A 26,564-nucleotide genomic window follows, 5' to 3' on the forward strand; every position below is an offset into this window, starting at 1 on the left:
CAGCACTCGGAGGCTGGGGTGAGAACAGAGGACCCGCCGACTGCTGTTTTAGAAAAACCAACTGCATCACAACTTGCAAACTTAATTGGGAAACATACTTCACCCAGAGGTTGAGCACGCTGCCCCAGCCCTCAGCAGCTCAGGAGAGGGCACTGCAATCAAGCCCAGATCTCACATGGGGCAGCATGAAGAACTCACTGCTGCTAGGACAGTTGGCCAAACCCAACAGCCCTCCTAGCCCTGTACCAAGAGGCCAGGGTGTCAGACTCAGCTCTCCTGCACGGCCGAGCACTGAGAGCCACTGGGGTGGTTTTGCTTGCAGACTTAGCATCATGCAACCCAGGGAGCGAGAGAGTCTGACTGGACTTGAAGCAGGCTCTTCCTCATTGTTGAGCACAGCACTAACATTTAGTGTACACAGGGCACTTCTATGGCACTCCCAGGTCCCATCTTCCCAGGCAGTAAGTATGTTAGTGGGGGTCTCTCCACAGGGCAGTGGACAGCCTTCACCGGCCACTGGAGCCAACTCAAACCTCACCTTGCAATTACCTTGATTTTTTGGCAATATCCTGAGAGAGAAGTGACAGGAGAGGGGAGATTGAGGGATAACTTGCTCATAAAGCAAATGTTACAGCTACTTGTCATTTTGACCCCAAAATTGCACTAGGCATCAGGGATGGGCACAGAGCCCCCCCCCTTCCCCAATCACTGGGGATGTGGGATGGGCACAAAATGAACCTTTCACCCACCTTGTGGCCCAGTTCTCCCCATGCAAGATCTCCCGCACTGATGTCACGGGATAAATGGCGATCAAGGATGAACGCAACATGGACCTTTCACTTACTCTGGTGGACAGGAACGGGCATAGCTAAACCTCTTGAGCTCCAGGACAGGAACAGCAAGCCACCTCAGGACACAGACTGGGCCCACAATGGGGAGCTGGGTTGGACACAGAGTACGTACCCCTACACTGTCCCTACTGGCCGTGGATACTCAAGGGGGCATAGAGTTGAGCATGACACTGTCATTCTGTGCTGTGACCACTGAGGCTCACACATCTTCTTTTGCCGCCTATTGATAAGTAAGTGAAATCGAGATAGCCAAACACCAGGAGCAGCACAAGCTAAAGCCCCATCATCCACTCTCTAATCTTTATTTATGCAGTACTAGGCTGATATCTCATACACAAAATAGAAGTACAAGCCATTTAAAAAAAAATAAACCTTAAACTAGTCAAACCATTAGCACATACTGCAGAAAGCTGGGCCTGGCATGAGTAACATTTCCATCCAGGTGGACCAGCTTCTGAGGAAAAAGCAAAGTACAACAACTGGCCCCTTGGAGGGACATGCAGGGGCCTCCTTCCCCACATGTCTCTTCCCTGCACCTGGCAGGTCATAAATGGGCACATTTGTGGCGAGAAATAAGGATACACCTTTTAATGCCACAGAAATACATTGGAGACTCGGAGCCTGAAAGAACTACCATACATTCATCTACCGTATGTGGCATGAGTAGCAAGCTCCAGCCAACGTGCTACTGAGAATGGCTCTCACTTCTCCATCCCTGCCCCGTGCTCAGTGTGCTGTCACTAACACCAGAGGGGCTGCTTTAACTAGCCAGACAATAGAGTGAATAAAATAGAAACATGGGGCCTCTGCTGACCCAGCTGATCTACCTGAGAATCAGAGGAGTCATGAGACTCGCCAAAGGTGAGAGGCATGGACAACTCATGCCTCCTGATGCTGGGGGGGCCACAATCTAAAGGGGGAGGACACATGACAGCCCCACGTCTCCTCTGCCCAGCAACCCCCGAGCCTTGCACCCAGCCTGCAGTCACCGTGCTCTCCCTGCCCCACCAGAGTTACCTGAGGCTCTGTTCTTCTCCTGCTGCACCTCCCCCATGGCCCTTTTGGCCGCTCTCCCTGGGGAGTGGGACGGAGCCACTTTGCGGGTCGCTGCTCTTCGTGGCAGCTGCGAGAGAGAGAGCCCACCTGGAGAGGTGACAGCGGCAGCAGCTCGCTCCCCGCCTGGGACTGGCTACCATGGACAGGGGCTGAGCAAGCCGGAAATGTGCAGGGGGGGGGGAAGAGGGGACTCTGTCTCACTTGGCCCCTGTCCCTGTCTGCTGGGCCCAGGTGGGAAATAGGCTGCCACCGCCACCTCCCCAGCTGGGCTCTCTCTCAGGCAGTGGCTGTGCTGCACAGAGCAGCGACCCGGAGCGGTCAATGTGAGAAGTGGCTGGTGTCCTCCCCTTCCCTCCCCACCCAGTCCCGGCTGCCAGAGGCACAGCATTAGCCAGGGGGAAGGCCCATCAGGAGAAGGACAAAGCCCCTCTCCCTCCTCCCTGCAGTCCAAGCAAAAGTCTATGGGGATGGGGGGCAATTGCCTCTGCATGCCCCCCCCATGTGTTGCCTATGAATAAGAATGTCTTTCCCACTACACCAGGGGTTCTCAAACTTTTGTACTGGTGACCCCTTTCACACAGCAAGCCTCTGAGCACGACCCCTCCTTATAAATATATAAACGTATGTTTTTAATGTAACACCCTTATAAATGCTGGAGGCAAAGCAGGGTTTGGGGTGCAGGTTGACAGCTCATGACCTCTGAGGGGGCCAGACCCCCAGTTTGAGACCTCCTGCACTACACCCAGTGTTCCAGAGACATGTGGTGCTGCCTGCAGACCAGCTGAGCATGTCCTCCTTTGTCAAAGCAAGAGTTACTGGAACCGCTGGGTCCCCGACCTGCGTCAATACAAGGCAATTTGCTTTCAGAATGCTGACGCAAGTGTTAGATGGATTATATGGTGTCAGCCCTAAACCAAGTCCTTCACAGAAATAGAGTAAATGAGGCCTCCTAAATCCCTCTGTGTGGACGAGCTCTGGGAGAGGAGCAGAAGACAGCACTGCAGCATTTCCAGATATTCCTGGAAGCAAGTAATATCGTAGAACAAGCAAGAGGGTGAATTCCTCCTCTCTGGTACATGTGACGGGCTCTAGGTGGCACACCAACCGTAGTAGCTCCACTGGCCACCACACCTGGGCCTCTTTTGAGAGCACAAAATGGCCATGCGATGAGAGAGCCAACAAGGTTCAGAGAAAATAGTTATTAATTAGACTACTTGGTTTTGGTTGGTAGTATGTATTACTGTGCTACAGGAATCTCACACACCAATGGATACTGGCTCCTGTCACGTGATGAGTACATCTGCCTTGGGAACCCTGAACCAGGTCATGTCACTGTAGCCAAGAAATAAAGTTGCAGTTTCTTGCCAGCACTCTACTATGTCAGGCCTTCATTACAATTAACACAACTATTTTCCTCTCCATGTGATCAAATGACTGGCTGCAGCAACTAGAGGGGTGTTTGGGTGGGAGTGCAGGTAAAGGGAGAAAGAGATAGACGTGATGAAAGTCATCTCAATAGAGTCTTAGAGCCTTCCCCCCAAAAATAAAAATAAAATAAATTAGACCAGAAGTTGGCAAGGAGAGGTACAACCAAATGAAACAAAAAGGAAGCAGATTTCAGGCCTAAATGTCCCACATTAGCATGGAGTCACTTGAAGAAAATGGCTAAGACCTCAAGTCTCCATTGTTGAGCCTTTTCATCAGCCATTCAGTATAGACAGTGATCTTCCACAACAAAAGCGGCCAATCTGGGGGATTGCTGGCTATTTGCAAGGTTATTTTTGTAGCGAGTCCCACCAGAGCAAGTAATGGGACAGGTTCTGTTCCTCCAGGACAAATGCTTACGGTCTCTCTTTCATGTGGCTTGGAGACTTCTGCTGAGTGCGTGGCCTGGGCCGGGGAGGCCCTGCCTGGTATTGAGTTTGAGACGGTGGAGGGGGTCTCTGCTGCTGGCGTGGCTGCTTCGGGGGACCGTGAACTGGAGGTTTAGGAAGCTCCCGATATTTTGATTCATCGCTCGATTGTCGAATTTTCATTGGTGTCTCTTCATCTGCAATTACAAAACCGCCAAGTAATTAGTTTATGACTCAGCATGAGTCATGTCACCAGTACAAACAAACAGAAGATAATCCATCCTGGTTACAGGAGGAGTCTGCAGGGCAGCCTGTGCCTGTCTTAGTTAAAGAAGCTGCTGAGATCTTTCCTGGGCCCAGTTCCTCTAATGGGGTCAAAGGTTTTCACTGTGCTGGGGGTTAGTGTTAGCAGAGGCATCACGCAGAAGCTAGTGCCTTTTAGTTATCTGGATATTTTCGAAATAAAAAACAGAAGGGCAATAAGAAAAAAAAAATCAGTCAAAAAGGAATGTGGCATTGTTATTTATGGGGAACAGCTACTACCTAGGGAAGGAGGCTTGGACACTGGCAAGCAGTCAAATGCTTGCATAGTTTAAGTGGTATGGTGTTGGGAACCCTGTTTATTTCAATGAAATAATAAAACCTGTATTTGCCATCTACTCCCAGACTCCCCCATGGTCCGTCTGTTGGCTGGTAGGGGTCGCGTTGCTCATGGGGTATTTCAGTCAGTTCCATCCCCTCCTATCTCAGTGCACCTGCTCTGCTGGACAGCTACAACAGCTTACCAGCAAGCAGGAAATATAGCAAAGAGACGGAACTCCTCTCTCATCTTTGGAGGTGATCCCTTGAAGACAGGGTTGAGACACATCAGTAGGGGGCAGTGTAAGAAAAGTTTGCCCTGCCACTGTCTGTGCTGTAATTGTTCTGCAGGTAGATAGAGGACTCCACACACAAGGGCAATCAATCTCGTACCTTTTAACCATATTAAATGTACTTCACATAGATGAAGTAGACTAATGGTCTTTGGTCACTTTATTACCATTTCTGAAAGGCCAGTGACTATGTATGGTTTGATTGGCACCACTGTAGTAAACAGGTTAATGGCATAAGGGCCCAGGGAGCTTCGGGATGCCAGTAGCAAATGTGCTCTTTGTACCAATGTTACTCTCAGGAGTGAGATATCAGCTAAAAACACCACTGCCTGTGGAAAATGGTGCCAATATTCAGTGCCATTACACTACATTCATACCCTTGGAATAGGGACCAAAACTTTATTTTTCATGCAACCAAAATTCCTTACCCCCAACTCATCACACCCTGGTGGGCCATACAGACCGTGGCTGGGGCTGGAGAGCAGTGCTGTGCAGATGCACTCCCCAGCTGAAGTGTCTAAGAGGATGGATCCTGCTTTGAGCAGGAGGTTGGACTAGATGATCTCCTGAGGTCCCTTCCAACCCTAATAATCTATGATTCAAGGACTGAGTGACCCACTGGCTGAGATACTGAACTGATCCTAAACTTCTATTGAACCATTCCAAAGGACCTGGTTACCTTGATGGTAACTAACACAGAGTTAAATGCACCTTAACACTCAGTGAGGACAGGGACAAGCCAGTTTTAACTTCGTGTCAATGGATCATGGGTAAATCTTTGGTTCCAGTAGGGCTACCCATGACCAGCTGGCAAGATGTTAAACACAGCAATCCCTGTCTACACTAACTGCTAGGGCACAAAGTTAATGAAACATGGTAACTAAAACAAACTGTTTGCCAGAAGCTGTAAGTGGGGTACGGGATGGATCACTTGATGATTGCCTATTCTGTTCATCCTCTCTGGGGCACCTGGCATTGGCCACTGTCAGAAGACAGGATATTGGGCTAGATGGACCATTGATCTGACCCAGTATGGCTGTTCTTATGTTCATGACTCCTCAAGGTCATGTTCTAATATGTCTTAGTTTTCTAGTGAAGACAAGCGTAACAGGTCTGGAGTTTGGGTTTGGTTCAGATGAGCAACCAAAAGTTCAGTTGCGGAACTGTACAAACATCTCAGGTCTGCAAAGTCGGACTGGATATATTCCAAGGAAAGGCTATTGGGAGATTTATGGTCCTCCCTGTTGCTAGTCAAGCCAATCATGCCATGAAAATATCTCATGAGCATGTAGGACCTAGTTAAACCCTGTTCACCATAATGATGTGATTTACCTGTAATGATGATTTCATTGTTAATTATTTATAGCCAATACTTCTGTTGTATTCTTGAATTCGTTTTCTCTCATTACATGCCTTTTCTTTTTCTGTGACCACCAAAACTAAAACTCAGTCTAAATTTTCAAAAATGACCAGTGATTTTTACATACCTCTATGTTCAGATGCTCAAGTTGAGACACTTTAACAGGGCCTGATTTTTAGAGGATGAATAAATAACAACAAAACTTCTCTCTTATGCTCTGTACTTTCTGAAAATCTGGTCTCTTTACAGTGTCTCAAGCTGCATAGACAAAAAAATGGAGGCACCCCAAATCACTCTCTAGGCATGCCTACATTTCAAATGCAATTAGTGGTGTTGATTGCCTTTACAGATATATAAGTTAATGAGAAAGTGTGTTGGTGAGATTCTCAAGCTTATCTCTAAATTAAGGATATTCAAATAATCATGGATGCTTCTCTGAGACAAGCTTTTGGACGGTCTGTTCTCCCCTCACTGGTAAATAATAGTCCTTGAAAATAGCACTGTCTTGTTAAAAAACAACCATCAGAAACCAAGATTAAAACGGGCAATTGAAGTGTAGAATTGCAGTGTGACAAAACTCAGTTGGTCCTCTCACTATCTCTGAGCAGTTTATGGAAAGAACTACGAGATTTTAAGTGGTCATACAGCAACATGAAAGTTTCAAGTGCTTACCCTGTTCTTCTTCATATCTTTCTGCTCTCTTCTTCCTGATACAGTAAATCAGCAGTGCCAAAAAGATGACAAAGACAATTGCACCTCCTGCAATGCTCCCGATGAGAACAATGTCCAGCGGCCCTAGCTCAGAGAGAAGGAGGAGATATCACAGAGAGAGAATAAAACTCCAAAGTCTGGAATTTGGTCCCAGTGATCTGGAGGATGTACACATGTGAAGCTTATGACATGGATAACGATGATGATATGAAAACCTAGTTATATAGCATCTTTTGTCCCAGCATCTCAAAGTATTTTCACAAACAATAAATTAAGACTCATAACACCCATCTGAGATAATGTTAAGTATTATTATCCCCATTTTACAGAGGGGGAAATTGAGGCACAAACAAGGCTAAACCACTAACTTATGGTCACAAAACTTGGTGGGAAGGAGAATTTTTTCATGAAGCAGAGTTATGAAAAGTATGTATGATGTGCTTTGTTTGATGAAAGTTCTAGGGAAAGTTTGAGGCAGAATTCACAGGTGTGCCAAGGAGTTTTACTTAAGCACAATAGGTGTCAGACCTCAAAAGTCTTGTTCTAGATTGACACACAAAGATCTGAGTGCCCTTCTGGCCTTTTAAGGACTTTCAAAATGCTTTGACTGGGCAAAAGTAGGACTCAGAGTCTGACAAAAACCAGACTTTTTCAGGAGCCGGAAATACTGGGCCGGAAATACTGTGAGAACAGCTTGTCTTGTGGTATTTCAGAGCTTGCTCTGCTAGCTTTGGCTGGAACTCGAAACAAGTGCTACACAATAATTAACAATAGTGAAGAAACAAAAAAAACTAACCAGACTTTATGTAGCCTCAAAACAAAAGTTTGGTTTGATCTGAGGGTGAAGGTTGATGGGATTGTTCCTTATTTTAGCCAAATAGGCTTGCTTGTGTCTCCACTTCCCCCCTCCAGCACCACATCTCTTTGGGAACGCCCCTCTGCATCTGGAATGTCTATTTGATTGTATCATTCAAGAGCGGGCCCTTTCAGAAGGGAGGCTGAGGGGGACTAAATTCAACACAAATGTAAAGTTGCTCATTGGGGGTAAGTTGGCCAAAAAATGTGTGAAGTACAGTAACGTGCACTGATTTTTGTCTTCAGTGGGTGTGCAAACGAGTGTCATTTACATACTGAGGATCAAAACTGGACTCAGTCCTTCCTTGGGCAGAACTCCCATTGAAGTCAATTACGGTTGTATCTGCATAAGGACTTCAGAACTTGTGCCCAGTGGACAAAAGAAAAGTGGGTGACAAGAAAGGCAACCAAGAGGAGGGTGTAAAACACAGTCCTCTTCTATCCCGTCAGTGTGTCACTTAGACTTGCTTTGCACAGCCCCTGAATACCAAACCAGTGCACATTACAAACCTTTACCACTTACAGCTTGTGGGCATTAGAGATTTTTGCACCTGTACTGATGCACAAATCCCTAATGTAAGTAGATCCTACATAGAGCTGGTCTGACATTTTTTTTTCTCCTTGCTGAAAATTATGACTTTTCAAAAAAATCATAAATGGAAATATTTTGGCTGACAACTGAAATAGCCGAGTTCAGAAGTGGCACCTCGGAGCCCCATGGGAATTGTAGTTCAGGTGCTTCATGCTTCAATTCTCCTCTGTAGGCTGGGCTTTCGGGTTAAACTATATCCCCAGAGATGCACCACAGTCTCCCTCCACGCCCAGGTTAGGGAAGGGGATCAGGCTGGAGCAGCTCTACAGTTGGTCTATTGCCTGGGGAAGGGGGATTTCCTTACTGGCCCCAGCCTCTTTGCCCATATAGTCAAGATAGATACTTGGCATAGAATTTGTAGAAAGAGAGGTTCAAGGTCTGTTAACATACAAAAATGTGCGCACACATTCATGTTTGCATGCAACTCTCCCAAATGTGTGCGCATACGGGGCACTGGATCATATAACAGATATCGGAAAGCCCCATTTCAACTTGCAAATCCAAAGTTTTGCTCACAAAATGGGGTGATTGGGTTATGCGAAAGTGTGCAGGTGTGCGCAAAAAGGTGTATATACTTTGAGTTTTGTGTCATGAAATCTGTCTTTAATTATCCCAGGGCTTCCACTTCTACTCTTGTAAAATGGATGCAATAATATTTACTTACTTCAGGCTGGCATGCTGCAAGGCTTAATTTCTTAGTGTCTGTGAAATACTTTGTGATCTTCCAAAAAAAAACACCCTATACAATTATCATCATCATCATTATTATTTGGGTTGCAAAGTGGCACCTGTAAGTAGCCCAGTTAAAACAAGAGATTCAAGTAATAATAATACTGAACTCTTATATATTGTTTTTCATCCATAGATCTCAGTAGGTCAGTATCATTATCCCCATTTTACTGATGGGAAAATGGAGTCACAGGGAGGTGAAGTGACTTGCCCAAGGTCCCCTAGCAAGCCAGTGGCAGAGCTAGGAATAGCTCACAGGTCTACAGAGTTGTAGTCCAGTGCCCTGTCAACTAGGCCACAGTTCCTCCCATAGTTGGGAAGAAGGATTAACTGAACCTAAAGAATTTTTAATGTGACGGGACAGCTGACCCCTCCCCCCACCCACATCCCCCATGGTTCTAACCTGCATAGGAAGAAACCTGTGATGTGTTTTTTTAAACTTTCTTGTGATATGACAACATCTGTGCTACATATTTCTTCAAGACCTCTGTGATAAATGCTTTTGCTAGCTGTTGATGCTACAGAAAAAAACAACACGGACGGAGCACCCCAAACTGCCCAGCCTCTAATGTCTGATAGATGAAGTTCAGCAGCCAAGTCACAATGAAGAACACTGAGAGCCAGATCCTCAGCTGATGTAAATCAACATCGCTCCATTGAAGTCAATGAAAACTACGTAACGACACTGACCTCCTTTGTAAAGTGCTGAGAGATCTATGGATGAAAAGCCCTGCCCCAGCTCCTGCTGACAGCGACACTCCACCCTGGTTCAGTAACTGCCTAACGCTGTCCAGAGGGGCCATCCCAGAGAGTGAGCCCACTGCAACTGGGGAGAAGCCACCTCCTGCCCTTTCTCCCAAAGGTGCCTGGGAGCAGCCTCCTCTTCTGCAGGCAGTGGGAAGAGCCACCTCTTCCCACTTTCAGTAGCCTCTTGCTGCTTCCGTCGCTCCAGGCGCGGGCAGAGCTGCCACCTCTCAGGCTCAGATTGGGCTGGGCCTGGTGCTAAGTGGGTGGGCCAGGACCCTGCCACTGGTCTGAAGGGAGCAGACAGACAATCACCCTTTCACTGCAGTGAACCCCACACTGTAGGATCCTTTCCTCACCCCATTTGAAAGCTGTTCAGATATTACTTTTAAAAAAGACTAAAAATAACACATAGGTAATAAAATTTAGTTTTTAACAATTTTTCCATTGACGCTTTAGATTATTAAAAGTGAAAGGATTTTGGAGATCTGATTAATTTGTCATTTGTTGACTTCTTGCATTTTACCCAAGTTGGACAATTAAAGAAAAGACTGGTCGGTTTCAGGTGTGTTTCACTGAATGCACACTAGCCGAATGCTGCTGGGCTTGCCTCCCCAACACTGCAGGACACAGTTTCAATTCAAACAAACAAATTTTCTAGCTACTTTTTCCCTCCTTAAAGTTTCATGAAAACATTTCTAGGAATAGCAAGTTTTGTAAAAACCTTTTTCCTTTAAGAAAATCTACACCTGAGGCCAAGTGTACTTGATTGCTCATTTAAGCCAGTCAACTTCTAAAACATGGCTAATTTCCCAAAAGCTCACTGCAAAGGAAGCCCATGCTTTATATGCACATGTTAAATAGCACAATCAATAGAATCCATCCACCACTAAGGCACCACTGACTTCGTAGATACAAGGGTGAAAAAGGTCAAGACTTCCTTTGCATCTAATTCTCCTGTCACTTGGGGCTTGTCGACACTCAAAACACTGCAGCGGCACAACTCCAGCACCTGCAGTAGCATTTCAGCGTGGGCACTACCTATGCTGAAGGGAAAGGTTCTCCCATCGGCATGGGTAGCTAGGTCAATGGAAGAATTCTTCCGTCAAGCTAGCGCTGTCTACAGTGGGAGTTAAACCTTCTGAGTGACGTAGCTGGGGCAACCTAACTTTTTAAAAATGAGACTGACCTAAATATGTTGCTCAGAGGCATGACAAGTTTTGTGCCTTGAGCACCGTAGTTAAGTTGACCTAACCCCCAGTGTAGACGCGTCTAGGTCGATGGAAGAATTCTTTTGTCAACCTCATTACTGCCTCTCCAAGAGGTGGATTAAATATAGTGATGGGAAAAAACCCTTCTGTCACTGTAGGAAACATCTACACCATTACACTACAGTGTCACAGCTGCAGCACTACAGCTATGGCACTGTACCACCGGTAATGTAGGCACAGCCTTACACTGGTGTAAATCAAGAGCAATTCCATTGATGTCAATGAAGTCACAGAGGTGTACAGTGTAAATCTGGATTAAGAGAGGGGAGAATCAGGCCAATTCGTTGGAACTGTAGGGTGTTAACGGACGTCCTGACCAATTTTCAACTTGGGTAATTTTAGTCTACCCCAACTAAAATGACCCCTGAAGTTGTAATGGTCTGTGCAGTGCAATGGACACTATTGGTGCTGTAGAAATAATAAAGAAGAACAGCTGCAGGGAAGGCTTTTGGTTTTTGCTTCCTGCTGTGTAGCACTGCATAAAACCTACTGCATGTCAATTCCCTTAGTTATTTTATTGGGCTGTATGTTTGTAACTCTTTGTGGGCTGTGATTTGGAGACCTTTTCACAATATAGACTTTGTACCTGAACATTTGATTTCCTGATCAGTAGTGTTTTGGCTAATGTCATTTTCAACTTTGCATTGGAACTTTCCGGTAAGGATTTTGGTGTTGGGTCGATATTCAATCTTCCATATGCCATTTGCAGCTGTTGTCCTGACATGGAGCGTAGCGTTATTTTGAAGCAAATTAAAAGTATATTTGTTCTTCTGTTTCACCTCACATGTCACATTTATGAGTTTTTGTGTACATGTCCATTTGATTTCTGGTTTAGAGACCATTTCTGAAAGAGAATAGAAGAGGCAATCAGTCTGTGAAGATTTCTAATTGTAAAAAGTTCATTGTTAGAACAGGCAAGATCCACAGAATGATACAAAAGAACCTGGAAGGATTTTAGAGGCATGGGCAGAACATAACAAAATGATCCTGTGAAAGGATGTGGGGCAAATTAATCTGAAACACAGATATTCAGTGAGAGAGAAAGTGGGAAAGTAGCAATGCCTGAAAAAATAAAGGGGAGAGCAAACAGCAAATTAGACCCGAGGGAGGACGTGATGTGGCAACAACAAAGAAAAGGCCAGCACAACACTGGTCTGCATAAACTTTTTATTAAAAAAAAAAAAAAACCAAACACCTTTATGACTCATTGTCACTTTCCTCTCTGTTCCCTCCCTACAGATCTGTAGAGTGTTTTTTCTTGAGATAACATTTCATTGTTTATTTAGAGAGAGAGAGAGAATCCCAGTCCCTTTGTCCTATTCTGTTTTGAAACACAATGGGCCAGATCACTCTAGCTCGGAGCTCAGGCTATGTTTACACTGCGCGCCATTGTACAGTGGCTGCTGCAGTCATGCTGTTGCAAGGTGCGCTGTGTAGCTGCTCTTTGTAGGTGGGAGAGAGCTCTCCTGGCGAGAGAATAAAACCACCCCAATGAGGGGTGGTAGCTTCAGTGCTGGGAGAGCAGCTCCAGCAGATGAAGCACTGTTCACACCTGTGCTTTTTGTTGTTAAAACGTTTGCCATTCAGGGGTGGGGGCGGCGCAGGGGTTCACACCCTTGAGCCACAAAAGTTTTAACGACATTAATTAAGTGCCAGTATAGACAGAGCCTCCGTAGACTGCAGCTCAGGAGCCACAAATGGCTCTTTAATGTGTCTCCTGAGGCTCTTTGCAGCACATGATATTAAAACACTGTGTGGTTTAATTATTAACCAATCACAATGCTTTTACTGTGTTATTAACCAATTAAGTTATCAGCTTGCACTATCTTTTTGCTGTGAGAATAATACAGTACACACACACACACACACACACACACAGTATTTCCCATCATACTGTTTGAATATGAATACTACTATAGTAAACGAAACAAGGAATTCACACTACTGTGGCTCTTTTGGGTAAAGGTGATTGCTAATTTGGCTCCTGAACCACTGAGGTCTGAATATCATAGTTCTAGTTCATGGAGAATCCCCTCAGGCATGGCCAAAGGTAGGAGCAAAACAACCAGTTTCTCCCTGCAAAATTTTTGCTGCATCATCCCATCTGGTAGGAGGAGTTAGGGGAATCCTACTGACTGGGAGGCTACAAACCCTCCCAATACATCAGCTCTCACGAGTCCATGAATACAGGAACTCTATTCCATCCATACAGAGCCTGGAGTCAACTTGCAGGCTCCACTGACCACCTCCCTCTTGGTTTCCAGAGCAGAGTTGGCACTAGCTGAGGTGGCTGCTCATTAGCAACCAGGGAGAGGACCCAGAGCTGTATCTATATGACCTTGCTCGAAGATGTAACACCTCCCACCTAGATTTGTGTGTGGAAAACTGAGCTCAGAGCAGGGGGAAGAGCCAAGGAGAGCAAAACATCAACTGCTGCTCTATCTCCACCCACAGATATCTCATACACTACGCAGGCTCTCAGACACCAAGGTGGTTGGTTGGCACGTAGGGAGACCACAGTATTTCCTCTCTTCCATGCAGGAGGCCATCAGTCCAGTGTAAGCAAACACACATTGCAGGTACTATGGGAGAGAAGCTAGGCTATGCAGGGAGGAGTTGGCACAGGAGGGGTGGGACGGGGGGCAGGGGAGGACTTACACAAAGGCTTTACGTCATAGAGCAAAGAGACAATAGTCTCCTTCTATGCAGCTCTGGCATGACTGCATCTGCAACTTTTCATTCAGCGTTGGACACCGGAAAGACTGGAAAAACTAGGTCAGTAAAAATAATAATAAAAAATACATCCGTGTCTGCCATAGCTATGATGGTATAAGTGTATAGCCCAGGTCTTTGTCACGTTGCTTAATGCATTGCTGGAACGCATTCAGATACGACAGTGATGACTGCAGTACAAGAATATAGACTAGAAATTGTCTTAGCACTATGGAGGCAATGAAGCTATGAATAAGCTGGTTTCGGTTTCCTATTATGCACAGTGAATTGGTAATGGAGCTCCCCTTGTGGAATCTCTATTACTGGCAGTGGTACATGAGCCAGAAAGAGCCCACCTTGACTCTGAGTCCAGGTTGACGTTGCAGGCACATCAGTTGCGGGGGCAGGGGAGGGAGAGAAGCAATTTTTTACTTTTACACTGAGCAAATTCAATCAGTCATTGCAAAAAGGCTGGAAACCCTCAATGCTGGTTTACACTCAGTTATTTCTCAGAGTACTGCACTTCAACTATAACACTAACTACTGAGCAAACGCTATAATCCATCCATTGAATACAGTGTATGTGCAAAGTATGGCCCTGGTCCTGCTAGCACTTAAGCAATTGCTCAGGGCCGGACAAACACTATTAATAGATTTTAGAACCAAAAGGGACCATAGTGATCATCTAGTCTGACCTCCTGTATACCACAGGCCACAGAATTTCACCCAGTAATTTCTGCATCAAGCCCATAAATTCTGTTTGAGCAGGCACATATTTCAGAAAAACATCCAGCCTTGAAACATTCTAGACACTATGGACAGATGCCTAGGGTCCTGATTTCTAGATTTACATGATGATGCCAGAAACTAAGCTTTTACTTTTAAAAAATAATTATGTGATCTATCTGACCCTAATGGCCATCATATCACTGCACCTCACATCATTAATGGATTTTATTCTCCTAGCACTCCTAAGAGGTACATCCCCATTTCACAGTTGGGAAACTGAGGCACAGGGTAGATTAAGTCACTTGACCGAAGTCACACAGGAAGCCAGTGGCTGAGCTAGAAATTCTACTCAAATCCAATGCCTTATCCTGTAAACTTTGAAAAACATGACCCAAGTGTAACAGGTTTCAGAGGGGCAGCCGTGTTAGTCTGTATCAGCAAAAACAACGAGGAGTCCTTGTGGCACCTTAGAGACTAACAAATTTATTTGGGCATAAGCTTTTGTGGGCTAGAACCCACTTCATCAGTATAACAGATATACTGATGCCTCCTTGAGTCAGCAGGCAGCCTGTAACAATAGCTCAGAGAGGTGTTGATTTGAGCGTGGTCACCCCTTCGGGGCTTTGCTAGGGCAGTCGCAGCAGATGTCCACACACAATTTGAAAGGGTGGACCTCCCCTCCAGCCCAGTAGATGGCTCTTGGGTAGCCAGTTGTCTCTGTGTGGCGAGGCAAAGTCGGGAAAGTGGCCACAGGGGGCCACACTTGTGGGAGGGCCAAGGGTGCCAGACTTCCTTAATTAGCACAGAACACTTTGGTGCTACTCCAAAGAGCAAAATGGTGCATGTGCTTAAGTGCTTACAGGATCGTTGCCTCTTTTTGCAATTATAATATCTTAACACGTATTCATACCCAAGAACGTCTAGCAGGAGAGTTTGTCATTCATACTGTCAAAGATATCTGAGTTGACACTGGTCACCTCCATCTAAATAGCAATTATCCTGATCAAGAAAAACTTTTAAAACATTAAAAATATCTGCATTTTTTCCTTCAGCTTATAAGTCAAGTTAGTAGAAAATCAGGAATGAGACTCATAGTAATTTTTTAAAATTCTGCTCATGTTTCTTTTCTTTAAAATTTTTTAAATGTGTCATCAAAATCTTAACATTAAGAAAATTCCAATCAGCTGTAATAACTGGTCAATAAACAAGAAAAAAAGTTCCAAAGCAGCTCCCCTTTTTTAAAAAATTCAAAATTTTGTCAGTTTTTCTAAATACAAAAAAAAATTCAAACCAGCGCTGCTTATAAAGGATGGAACAGGTGAACAGTAAACAGGAGACCCAGTTAATTACAATAACTAGGGGAGCCAGTTACTGAATCATTTACTAATTGTCGGGCTTCAAATGCAGCAGTGCATTAATGCAGGATGTAAACATGCAAGCAAGCTGGTAGGCTCAAAAGCAAGTCATGATAACAAAGTACTGTAGAAGGAAAATCTTCATTTTACAGAAACTTGTGCAAGATCTCAGGCTTTTTTCAACAGCCTCCTGTTTTAGGAGTCTGCCTAAGTATTCCGAATGTACAGAGCACAGTTCTGCTCCACATCTCACTGGTCAAACAATCTAGAGGTATCAGTCCCTTGAATGGCTGCTTAAGAAAGTTTTCACTATCTGTTGTGAAATCAGGGCATGAACTAGGGAGCAGCATGCGTACCAGCACTCTCCTGAGCTGTCTTTTTGGGCTCCAAAATGTGAATCTTATGGAGGAGAACACAAGCTCAAGGAGCTTAGCGGAGCCCAGGGGTATATTTGAACCCCAGTTAGGGGAGCCGAGCCCAGCAGAGCGTGCAAACAGTTCAAACAGCTCCACAGTACATCATGAGTGGCATCTCATTTTGATGTCTCAAGTGGGTTATTAATTTGTGGAAGGAGCTTGGAAGGGTCCTACCACCATTTTTTCCCCCAAGTTAGACCCCAGCCTCTGATCTCTCCCAAATGTAGATATAAACACCAGGGTTTCTGGATATTTTGAGTGGCAAAAGAAAGGCTCAGTGTGACCTGAGATAAGGTCTTCCATTGTTCATCAATACCAGTGCAGGTCTGTTTGCCTGGCAGAGTTCATGGCTGATGTGAGAAAGAAGAAGTCAGACAGCAGAGCAACTGAGCAGCAGGAACAGAGGGAAAGAAGGGAACAGAGAGACTCACCTGGCAAGAGAGGAAAAGGAGGAACCCACCCAGGAACAGAGAAAGGGAATAGATGCAGCAGAGCTAACCCTGAAGTGAAAAGGAGCCCACGCGACAAAGTTAGAGACCATAAGGAAACAGGATGGAGACCCATTCAGCAGAAGAAGAGAATGGGAACAAGGAGGCTCACCCAGCTATGATGTAAGGGACATGGAAGGTGACTCACCCTGAACGCACAGATTTAAGTTCTTCTCCACTTGCAGACTTCCCATGACATTGTACACAGTCACTTTGTAATTTCCACTGTCCTCTTCCATCAGGTGGTTTATTTTCAGGGTTCCACTGGGGAACATCTCATATTTTTTCTTATCCTTGTTATATTTCACATCAGAACCTTTGCCTTTCGTGAGGCGTAATGAATCTTTGAGCCATGTTACTTCCTGTTGCTGATCCACTTTGAAGTCATGAATGTTCAGGAAAACAGAACCATTCTGCATGCCATACTCATTACAGGGTTCGTTTGCAGACCCTTCAAACAGGGGAAGAACAATACAGCCCGATTAGTGTCTGTCCAAAGCGTCTATGGATGAGCGTTAACAGTAGACACTGCAGCATTAAATAACTTGGTCACAAAGTTAAACGCCTCACTTTTCCCTTATTTCCCAAACCACTCCTCATTAATAAGGGTGTGCATTTACATAGCTGCTTTCATCTCAGGCCCTCAGAGCAACTCCTGAACATTAGTTAGTTAAGCTTCCCAAACAGCCCATTTTAATTCTGAACGCAGAAGTTATGGGCCAAATTTTCAGAAGTGCCCTTAGGGGTGCCTTGGTTTCGGAGGTGGTCATTTTAAGACCCCTCGGGCTGGTTTTCAAAGGCGCTGAGCACCTGCGGCTCCAAGTCAATAAGGCTTGTGAGCGCACATTTCCTCTGCAAATCAGGCTGTGTTGTATGTGCCTCAAGATGGGCACCCACAACTGAGGCAGCCAAAATTACTCAAAACGCTTCTGACAATTCAGACCTATGGCCAAAATTTTCAAGTGACCAGTGATCCTGAGTGCCTCAATTTAAACTTGAGACAGGTTAAAGACCAGCTGTTCAGCTATTTCTGAAAAATCAGCCTCCTTTAATGTGTCTTGAGTTGAACACTGAAAATCATTAGTCACTTTTCAAAATCTTGGCCTAAGCAACTTGCCTGAGGTCACACAGTGAGTGAGTGAGTGACAGAGGTGGGAGTGAGACCCAGAGGTCCTCCCTCCTGCATGGCTGTGACCAAAGGATACACTCCCTCCCTCCAAGAGCTCTCTTTCATGCGTACTATCACCTGATAAACACAGGCCCAAAGGTAGGCTTTCCCCCTCTTTTCAGGTCACCTTTGAGTTCAGTTCCCTTTGTGCAAAACAGATAATACCCAGTTCACAAGGGTGCTACTGCAAGTGGTTGTTCAGCACTTGAAGATGTTAGCGGTCACATAAGGGCTAAATATTGGTATTAAGAAAGGTAAAGGCTGTTTAGCCTTATTCATGTTGTTACATATCAAGAACCATTTATCTTCCCATGGTATATCTTCTGTCACAAGATCTCATGTCTATTTATCTCAAACTGAATCTAAATCTAAAAATCACAGCCTCTGCGTACTGAATAGTAATAGCAGATTGGGTTTTAGAGCACAGATTTTGCCTGAAGGTAACTTCAAATGAGAAGCTGACTCCACTCAGACATTTGTGTAGATTCTTAGTCTGTACCGCATAAGCAAGTTGATAAATATATTGAAACAATCAGACAGGTTAAATACATGCTTGTAAGTTTCAAATAAAATAAATTAATTAACAGCAAAAAACTTTCAATCTTCCATTTGCTAAATTAATTTCCCTCTAATCTATGGGATAAAGCTATACTGGTAGGCCTGGTGAACTATGCTGAATTAATTTTACACAGTGCAAGTTCTTTTCCCCATAGAGAGAAACTAGGATTATAAATCTATTATTATAACATATAATCCTTTATTATAAAGTTTTCATTAGATCTAGAGTATGATAAAATACATCACAGCGAGGAAAACTGAAAACTAATTACTGCTTTGTGAAATAGTAATATTGGAGTCAAATAAAAAAAAATTAGACTATCATGCTTGTTCAGCAAAATAATTATTTGAGACATCTGAGAAAGATGGCCCATTAGAGCCCATGAGAGGATGAAGAGTTTCATGCATTGCATCCGCCAGCCCAAAGGGAAGCTATTATTGAGTTATCAAGTTTCTTAAAAAGCATTCAGCATTTCTAATGGAACATTCTGAAATCACTCACTCTTGGAAGTGTAACTATTTTAATAATATTTGTTCTCCCAATAAGTGTTAACAGGAGCACCAAAAGCCCTTTGTAAAACCTGCAGCATTTTTGACAAAGAAAAAAAAATGTAATTCAGATACTTGCTCCTCCTCAGAATTACTCCCAGATATTTAGAGTTATTACTACTCATTATTATTTGTAGCGCATATTCTATCATTTATATTTTGCATATGTAGATGAAGGAAAGATTGATCAAAATCCTGAGGAAGGAAAGCTCAATAGTATTCCAATTGACAGACAGTCCCAATAGGTCTTTAAAAGTTTGCTTGGTCTCCCGAATCATTGGAGCAGAAGTCTGAGCATCCCAAACAAACAACACTAAGTCCTCTGTATAGACAATGAAACAATATTTGTTGATAGTGCCAACTGAAATACTCTGCAAAGGACAGAAAGATCAGAATTTAGCTACAAACTGGTCAGTTGCAGTCACAAAGAGGCTGGGATGATTCAAGTGCAGTGAACTAAAAAGAGCTGCACTGATAATACTTTACCCATCTGAGAAAAGTAGTATTCACTTTTAAAGTTTCAAACATTTTAAACAAATAGAGCCATTCAAGGAAATCAAGAGTCTGTTTTAAGTCCATAGCAAGAATATATTCCTTATTTATCTAGTCCTTGTACATAGGAAACGTTAAACAACCATCATAAAGCATCGACTGTTGGATTTATTCCGGTCATTCATGAATGGTTCTTGTGTACTGAATCCACTACTACTTGTTTTAATCTATAAGCCAAAATTGCAACTAAATTTTTAGATTAAAGTTTTAAAAAAATAATTGATATAACTAGAAACAACACATTAGGTACATACATATGGGTAACTTACAACCTAGACCGACCCCACCCTATCATATGATCATTTGTATTTATCACCCTTCTGTTAATATTCCTTTGCAAAAAATACTTGCACTGTCAACAGTTCTGTTTCCCTTTATTAAAATGTTCGTTACTAGAAAAGAGCAATGGGTCTACACAGTGAAGTCGCTCTTGAATAAGGTTACGAAAAAAATGCAACATCTTCATTGAGGGCAGTAGGAAAAACTCCATGTTGACACTTGCCTATATTAATATGTGTCAGATAAAGGATTGTTAGACTGAAGCTAAAACCATTTACAAAGTATTATTATAAATATAATAATAGCAAGCTCAGGTTATGGGTTCCCCCAGACTGAAAGCTATTATTATTTTATTTAGCTAAGAGATCTTACAGCACTTTGCAAAGTAAGGTAGATATCATTATCTTCATTGTACCCATGGGAAAAGTGAGGCCATGTGCTTAACAATGAAGGCTTGATCCTACAAGGACATGAGCACTCTGCCCCCAACAGCAAAGCATTTGAGTACAGGTTTCAATCTAAGCACGTGAATAGTTCTTTTGAAGTCAGTGGGACTACTCGTATGCTGAAAGTGAAGCATGTATTTAAGAGCTTTGACTGGACTGGGGACAGAATGCTGACAACTTTGCAGGATCAAGCCCTAAGAGTTTTAGAGTGAAATTCTGACTCTATTAAAGTCAATGGCCAAGGATCGAGGCCAGGATTTTACCCTAAAGGTCCCATTGCCAGTTCCCCAAATATCTGGATCTTCGCAGCTTCATAAGGGCTAGCTACCATTCAGAGGGTTGTGTAACACTCTTTAAATGATTTATTTGCACTGCTATAATTCTTCTAGAGACAAGGAGCCAAACTCATCTCGGATTTTAGTACAGTTAAACCAGGGAAGAATGTGGCCCATGATATTTAGGTAAGATCCAAGGATTTTTATCAGATCATCCATCTTGCCCCAAGGTTCACTATTTAGCTTTAAGTAGATGATGTGTGGCAGAGATGGGATCAGTCACATTTAATTTTGCTTACACATTTCTATATTAAAAACACTATCAAAGGAATAATCTAAAACATACTGGTAATAACTTGCTCCTCAACTATAACTGAGTCAGGGGAGAGGCTTAAAATGTGCAGTGTGGACAAGACCATCCCAAATTCTCATAACTGGGTGAAACCCTGGGACAGTGCAGTTATAGGTCCCATCCACCTTGAAAATTATAGCCGTATTGGAACTGGATCCCAGAGTCCGTTATAATTGTGGCATAGATGGGCCTAATTCAGCACCCTGTTAAGATATCCATCACCCTTGTCTGGGTACAAGAAATGGGTGTTAATCTACCACAGTTTTAAACGCTTTAAGTGCAATTTTAAGCAAAGCCAGCCTGAAAGAGCAAAAAGCTGGTGCAAACTCACCTTTTACACAGGAGAATAAAACCACCAGGCACTTGGCTAGAAAAATCCCCCTAAAGTTCATTTTCAAATTCATATCTCCAAACTGTCCCTGCGCGAAGAAAGCTCCTGGCCAGTGAGATGAAGTTCTTCTTATGATCAGCAGCTTTTTGGTGCGTCAGCACAGCCCTGGCACCTCTTGTCTCCTCCTCCTCTTGCTCACCGTAACATTTGCATTTCGGTCACACACACGAGCAGAGTGGAACTGGTTCTCGGACCATTGTTTTAACCAGGGTTGAGGAACAACTTGAAGGGATTTAGGAAAGTGCAAGCCTCAAATATCAGAATTTCCCCCAAATTTTGTCCCAACTTGAGAACAGAACCTGAGCCACATGTTTCTTTGATGTTCAGCTAAGGACCTTGACCTCTACATCCATGTCCCAGAAGAAGGGATGTGGAGAAGTCTTACTATTCTCCTGCTGCCACATTTAACCTGCCTTGGGAGGTCTTCTTGGGTGAGAAAGAAAAAAGACCCAGCAACCAGCTATCACCCTCCAGGGTCTTCAGGGACTAGCTGGCAGGTTTAAGAAGTAGCTGAGGTCTGCTGAGAGGAGGTGTGTTATGTAGATAGCAGAAACACCTCCTTTGAAAAGCTTTTGATTAGCTTCACACAAACATTTGTGCTTTGAGGGGCTTTTGAACTGAAACTGAACTCCAGGCTTAGTGAGGTTCACCCGTAATTAGCAGTACTGTGCAAACACACAGGTGTTTCAAAACCCTCTTGAGCATTTAGGAAGGAGTCTGCTGTGAAAGACACAAGGAGCCGTATGGAGCATGGGAAGAGTGCAGTGCCTCATCCTCCGCCAGCATTTGGTCTCGGGGGCTGCCATGTTGAAAAGAGGGTGTCTGGGGCCAACGAGGGATCAGATGTTAAGAAAGCTCCTGTTACAGCATTAAACAGTTAAGTGTTGAGGGGGAGGGTTTAGTTTCAAGTTGTTATTGGCTTATTCCCTTTGCAACAGCCACCATTACAATTTTTTGTAAAAGGCACAGAAAAAGAAGGAAAAACCCATTAAAGCATTTCAAATGTAAAGTCTGAGGGCAGGTCTACACTTGAAATGCTGCTTCGGCGTAGCTGCACTGATGCAATTGTGCTACTTTAGTGAAGACACTCTACGCCGATGGGGGAGAGCTCGCCCCTGGGCGTAGTTAATCCACCTCCGTGAGAGGCGGTAGCTATATTGAGGGGGAGAAACCCTGCTGCTGACACAGCGCTGTCTGCATCAGCATTTACGTCAGCAAAACGTCGTTGCTCAGAAGTGGGGATTTTTCATAACCCTGAGCGATGTATTTATACCAAAGTAATGCTGTAGTGTAGACCTGGCCTTATGGGAGGCTTTTGTTTTAACACATGCATCCGACGAAGTGAGTATTCACCCACAAAAGCTCACACTCCAATACGACTGTTAGTCTATAAGGTGCCACAGCACTCTTTCCTGCTTTTACAGATCCAGACTAACACGGCTACCCCCCTGGTATTTGTTTTAACAGTATCCCTTATTCCCTTTCCCTGTAGCTGTACCTAGTTTTTATAAGGAAAACCCCTGTCCGACAGTCTTTTAGATGGTGTTAATGATGGTAACAGTGTCCTTTTGGGGAAAGGGGGAAAAAGTTAGTTGAAATGGGCTGGAGCGGCTGTTGTTGCTGGAATCTGATCCTGCTTCCTTCAAAACAAAACCAGACTAACACACACACACGGGGAGAGAAAAGAACAGAAAATGCAGCTTCTGTCTCAGGTGTTGACTTTCCCTTACAACATGGCTACTGGAGAAAAATGGCACAGCACAGTGTCTCATCAGCTACTCAGGACCTGGCAGACTTCTACCAGTATCAGGCAGTTTAAAGCTTTGCCTTTAGCTACCTTGATGATAACAGGCTCACAGCAGCATTGCAAAGGGTGGAGTTGTCTTGGCTGATTAAGATAGGCAGTGTTATTAGACAGAGGCAAAAGAGAGAGGGGAAAGAAGTGTGCGGGGGTGGGGGGAGAAGGAAAAAGGACATGTGTGGGAGGGAGTATGACAGCAAGAACCAAAGTCTCATATTCCAGGTAGTGTTTGGGATCTAGATGAAGTCGTGGTGTAAGGTCTGAGGCCTTTTTCTGCAGCCATATTAGGAGAGCAGCAGCCATGAGCCAAGAAGCAGAAAGTCACATCCTTACATTCCATCTAAATGACAGTAAAACAATGCAACATTGGGCTGTTAAGAAGGCCATCTTGTCCTAACAGCACCTACCATCACCAGATAAAGAAATAGATCTTAAGATGTTTAAAGAAACTGTTGCATTCTGTCGGGCACGGAATCACTTAGCAGTTATAGCTGTGAAATCTCTACTTCTTTATTGTTTTGCCTTTATAGTCCCTGCTTCTCTATTGTTTATCTGTATGGTTTCTATCTGGTTCTTTGATTGTTTCTGTTTGTTACATAACCAATTTTGCAAGGTGTAAATCAGCTAAGATGGTGGGGTATGTTTGGGTGAAGAATTGTTTTGCAATAGGTTAGGATTGGTCAAAGAATTATTTTGTAATACTTTAGTAAAATGATTGGTTAAGGTACAGCTAAGCAGGACTCCAGTTTCACTGTCTAAACTATGGTCCCAAAGGAAGTTCTTTGGAACCAACTCCAGGACACAGCCCAAGATCAGAGCTGCCAGACCTTAGCAACCTGCCAATCACATCGTGAGAAGCTGGATTCCACAGACAATCTGATCCTGACTGGCCAGCAGGAAAAGTTTGTCTGCCTTATTGGGAGTGGTGAGCATTGTATGCTTAGTGTGTGTATTCTGTTTTGGTGATTGTTAATAAATAGGTTAGGGATATTAGTGTGTAAGGCTCTTTCGCTGGTAAAAGACCCTGCAAACCCACAGAATGTAAGATTACACCTTGAGCCCACGGAAGGGTAAAGGTGGGTACCCTAGAGTGTGCAGGGAACAGTGGAGGTGGCGATGTCATGTGGTTCCTGCTTTCTGGCCTAGTCTGGTCAGAGCCTGAGCAGAGCAGGGAGACAAAGACCCAACAGGGTCCCAGGTGACAACGTGGCTGGCAGATATGATGGTGAAACTCATTCCTTCCAGTTCACCTGTCCCCCTTCTTCCCCCAAACAGCCAACATCCAAGAAGGGAGGGCAACTGCACACTATTAACATTACCAATCAAAACAATTATAAATATTTCCTGCCATTATTAGACTTCTTTAGCTTATTGTCATGCTTATCTAGGACTTTACCAGGAGCCTTGGAGATCCCTTAGGACAGCTCCTTTATCCCAAACAATCCAGTCTGGGCCAACTATTTCCCTTCAACTTTTGCTGACTTTCATAAACAATTTTACGTAACAGGCCGAGCTAAACTTATGTTACCTTGAACAACTTAGAGTACAGGCCTCTGCACAACAGGACACTGCTGGGTCTCAGAGCATCTCGTCTTCTGGACATACCATCCACTAGAGAAACCACTAGCTGCTCTTGCAGCTCTAGCAAACAGGCTAGAGGGAGGAAAAAAACAAAACAAAAGACACCAAACACTGCAGAAACGCTGCCCTGGCCTAAACCAAGCAGCACCTACGTTGTTTAGGCCAGCAGTCCCTAAACTTTGGAGGGTCGCGCATCCCGTTTACCACTGTCCACACAACCCTGGCCCCCTGAGCTGAGGCCAGGAGTGGGGATGTGGCTCAGGGGGAGGGAGGGGAATGTGGACAGGGTAATGGGGCCAAAGCTGGGGCTGCAGCTTCGGGTGGGTCTGGGGTTAATGCTGCAGCCATGTGCCGCAGCTGGCGGCGGAGGCAGAGCCACGGCTGGGCTGCAGTGGGGGCTGGAAGCTGGCCCCATGGCCAGGTGTGACTCCACTCCTGGCCTGGCCCCCAGCCTCAGCCCTGGACTGAGAACAGAGCTGTAGCCAGGTGTGTGCGGGACTGAGAGTCGGTGATGTGGCAGGGGGCCCGACTGGAGCAGAGCTGGGGGTGGGGAGGGCTGGATGGCACTCCCTCCCTGCCCCCATGGAGGCTGGCCAGGCCCTTCCGTGCCCCCTGGATGGTCCTCCATGCCCCCTAGGGGGGCACGCCCCACAATTTGGGAACCTCTGGTTTAGGCCATGTGTTTGTGCTGGCTGCAGATACCAGCTGCACAACCATCACCTGGGTCAAACCTCAGACTAGCACAATTGAAGCGGTGGGACTAGCATCATATGCAGATACCAGCAGCACTGTCCCTCCCCAAGCTAAACCTGGCACTGACAATACCAGGCAATTGTGCTGCCATAGTAGCTGACAGAAGCCTTTTTTTCTTATTGTATTGTTGGTCTCTCTCATGCTCTACCTAAGTCCCAGTCTGAAGAGCTCAGAGCTCACAGCCACTCCCTTGGCTGTCAGGGGGACACTTCGGGTATGTTTATGCTGCAATTGGAGGTATAATTGTAGCACAGAAAGACAAACCTGTCACACTGTCTGGAGTGGCTCATGACTGTGAGTGCCTACTCCAGGGCAAACTGTGAACAAAAACAAAACAAAACAACTGGTGGTGTGTTTTATAAATTAGATGTTACCAGCCCTGTAACATGTGAACTCCTGGATCACTATAACAGTCTTACCATGGAGTCAGACAGTCCCCTTAGGCTCTTCAGTCTATCTTGCCACCCAGGCAAGCTGGACTTAGTGTTAAATGGTCACCTACACCAAAGATCACACCATATTCAGGTTACTTCCAGCTCCAAGAGACAGTCATATACCTCAGATCAATTTGTATCTCAGATCTCACACCAAAAGACAATGCCTGTAGCCAATCCTGTAATAAACTAACTAAAGGTTTATTACTTACCTACATTAGTACATCTTACTACAGTAGTATGTTTTGTTTTATTTGCAATATCTACTCAGTATTGTTAACTACGTCCCACTGACCATGAGGGTGGGAGTGCTGGATGCCGGGACAGTAGCTTCTTGGAACCCAGAACTGAAGCAGCTTGAGTGCTGCTAGCTCTAGCACTGGTGAGAATCCAGGGGAGTGCTGACTCTGATCATCAGGAAGCGCGAGCGCAGTCTACCATGCTTAGCCGGAGGATCTGGTAGACAGGACAGTGAGTCCTGTGCAGGCTCAAGCAGTTGGCTCAGCCCTGCTGACCCATTCAGTTTTGAATTGTTGGAGGACAGTGAGTCCTGCAGGCTTAGACTGGACAACCTGGTGGGCCTTTTGGTATTGAAAAGACAGTATCTCTTTGGAAGCTCATTCTGGATGACCCAGTGAGCTGGGATTAAGTAGGCGCCGGCTCTGATAGCTTGGAAAACAGACACCAGCCCAAGAGGTTGTGGTGGTCCTATGAGAGCTGGGAAGCTCTGAGCACACTCCAGTTCAGACAGGTGGGTGCTGCTGATTGCTGACTCTGACAGTCAGTAGCAAGTGAGTCTCCCACTAAGGAACTTGGGCAGGCTGCAGTAGT

The 26,564-nt window shown here is 44.7% G+C and overlaps 1 protein-coding gene and 1 long non-coding RNA gene across 4 annotated transcripts in view; one reads left to right on the forward strand and one right to left on the reverse strand.

Annotated features, from left to right (window-relative positions):
* LOC120395454 overlaps nt 1–7,646 on the forward strand; it is a 63,773-nt gene extending 56,127 nt beyond the window's left edge. For both annotated transcript variants that reach the window (XR_005592635.1, XR_005592633.1), the window contains exon 3: nt 6,709–7,646. This is a non-coding gene — a long non-coding RNA (uncharacterized LOC120395454). The remainder of the gene's footprint in view (nt 1–6,708) is intronic.
* CD2 (CD2 molecule) lies at nt 1,135–24,585 on the reverse strand. 2 transcript variants are annotated; one of them, XM_039519881.1, is made up of 5 exons: nt 24,494–24,585; nt 16,743–17,045; nt 11,481–11,738; nt 6,665–6,787; nt 1,135–3,957 (listed from the first exon to the last, which is right to left on the reverse strand). In XM_039519881.1, exons 2-5 carry the CDS (start codon nt 17,011–17,013, stop codon nt 3,749–3,751), a joined length of 861 nt encoding a protein of 286 aa, XP_039375815.1. In that variant the 5' UTR covers nt 17,014–17,045; nt 24,494–24,585; the 3' UTR covers nt 1,135–3,748. The 2 variants fall into 2 exon arrangements, with proteins under 2 accessions (XP_039375815.1, XP_039375807.1); XM_039519873.1 differs by lacking the exon at nt 24,494–24,585 and adding an exon at nt 21,105–21,428.
* Between the last annotated feature and the right edge of the window lie 1,979 nt (nt 24,586–26,564).

Source organism: Mauremys reevesii, linkage group 1 (assembly GCF_016161935.1).
Source record: "Mauremys reevesii isolate NIE-2019 linkage group 1, ASM1616193v1, whole genome shotgun sequence".
Classification (NCBI taxonomy): domain Eukaryota; kingdom Metazoa; phylum Chordata; order Testudines; family Geoemydidae; genus Mauremys; species Mauremys reevesii.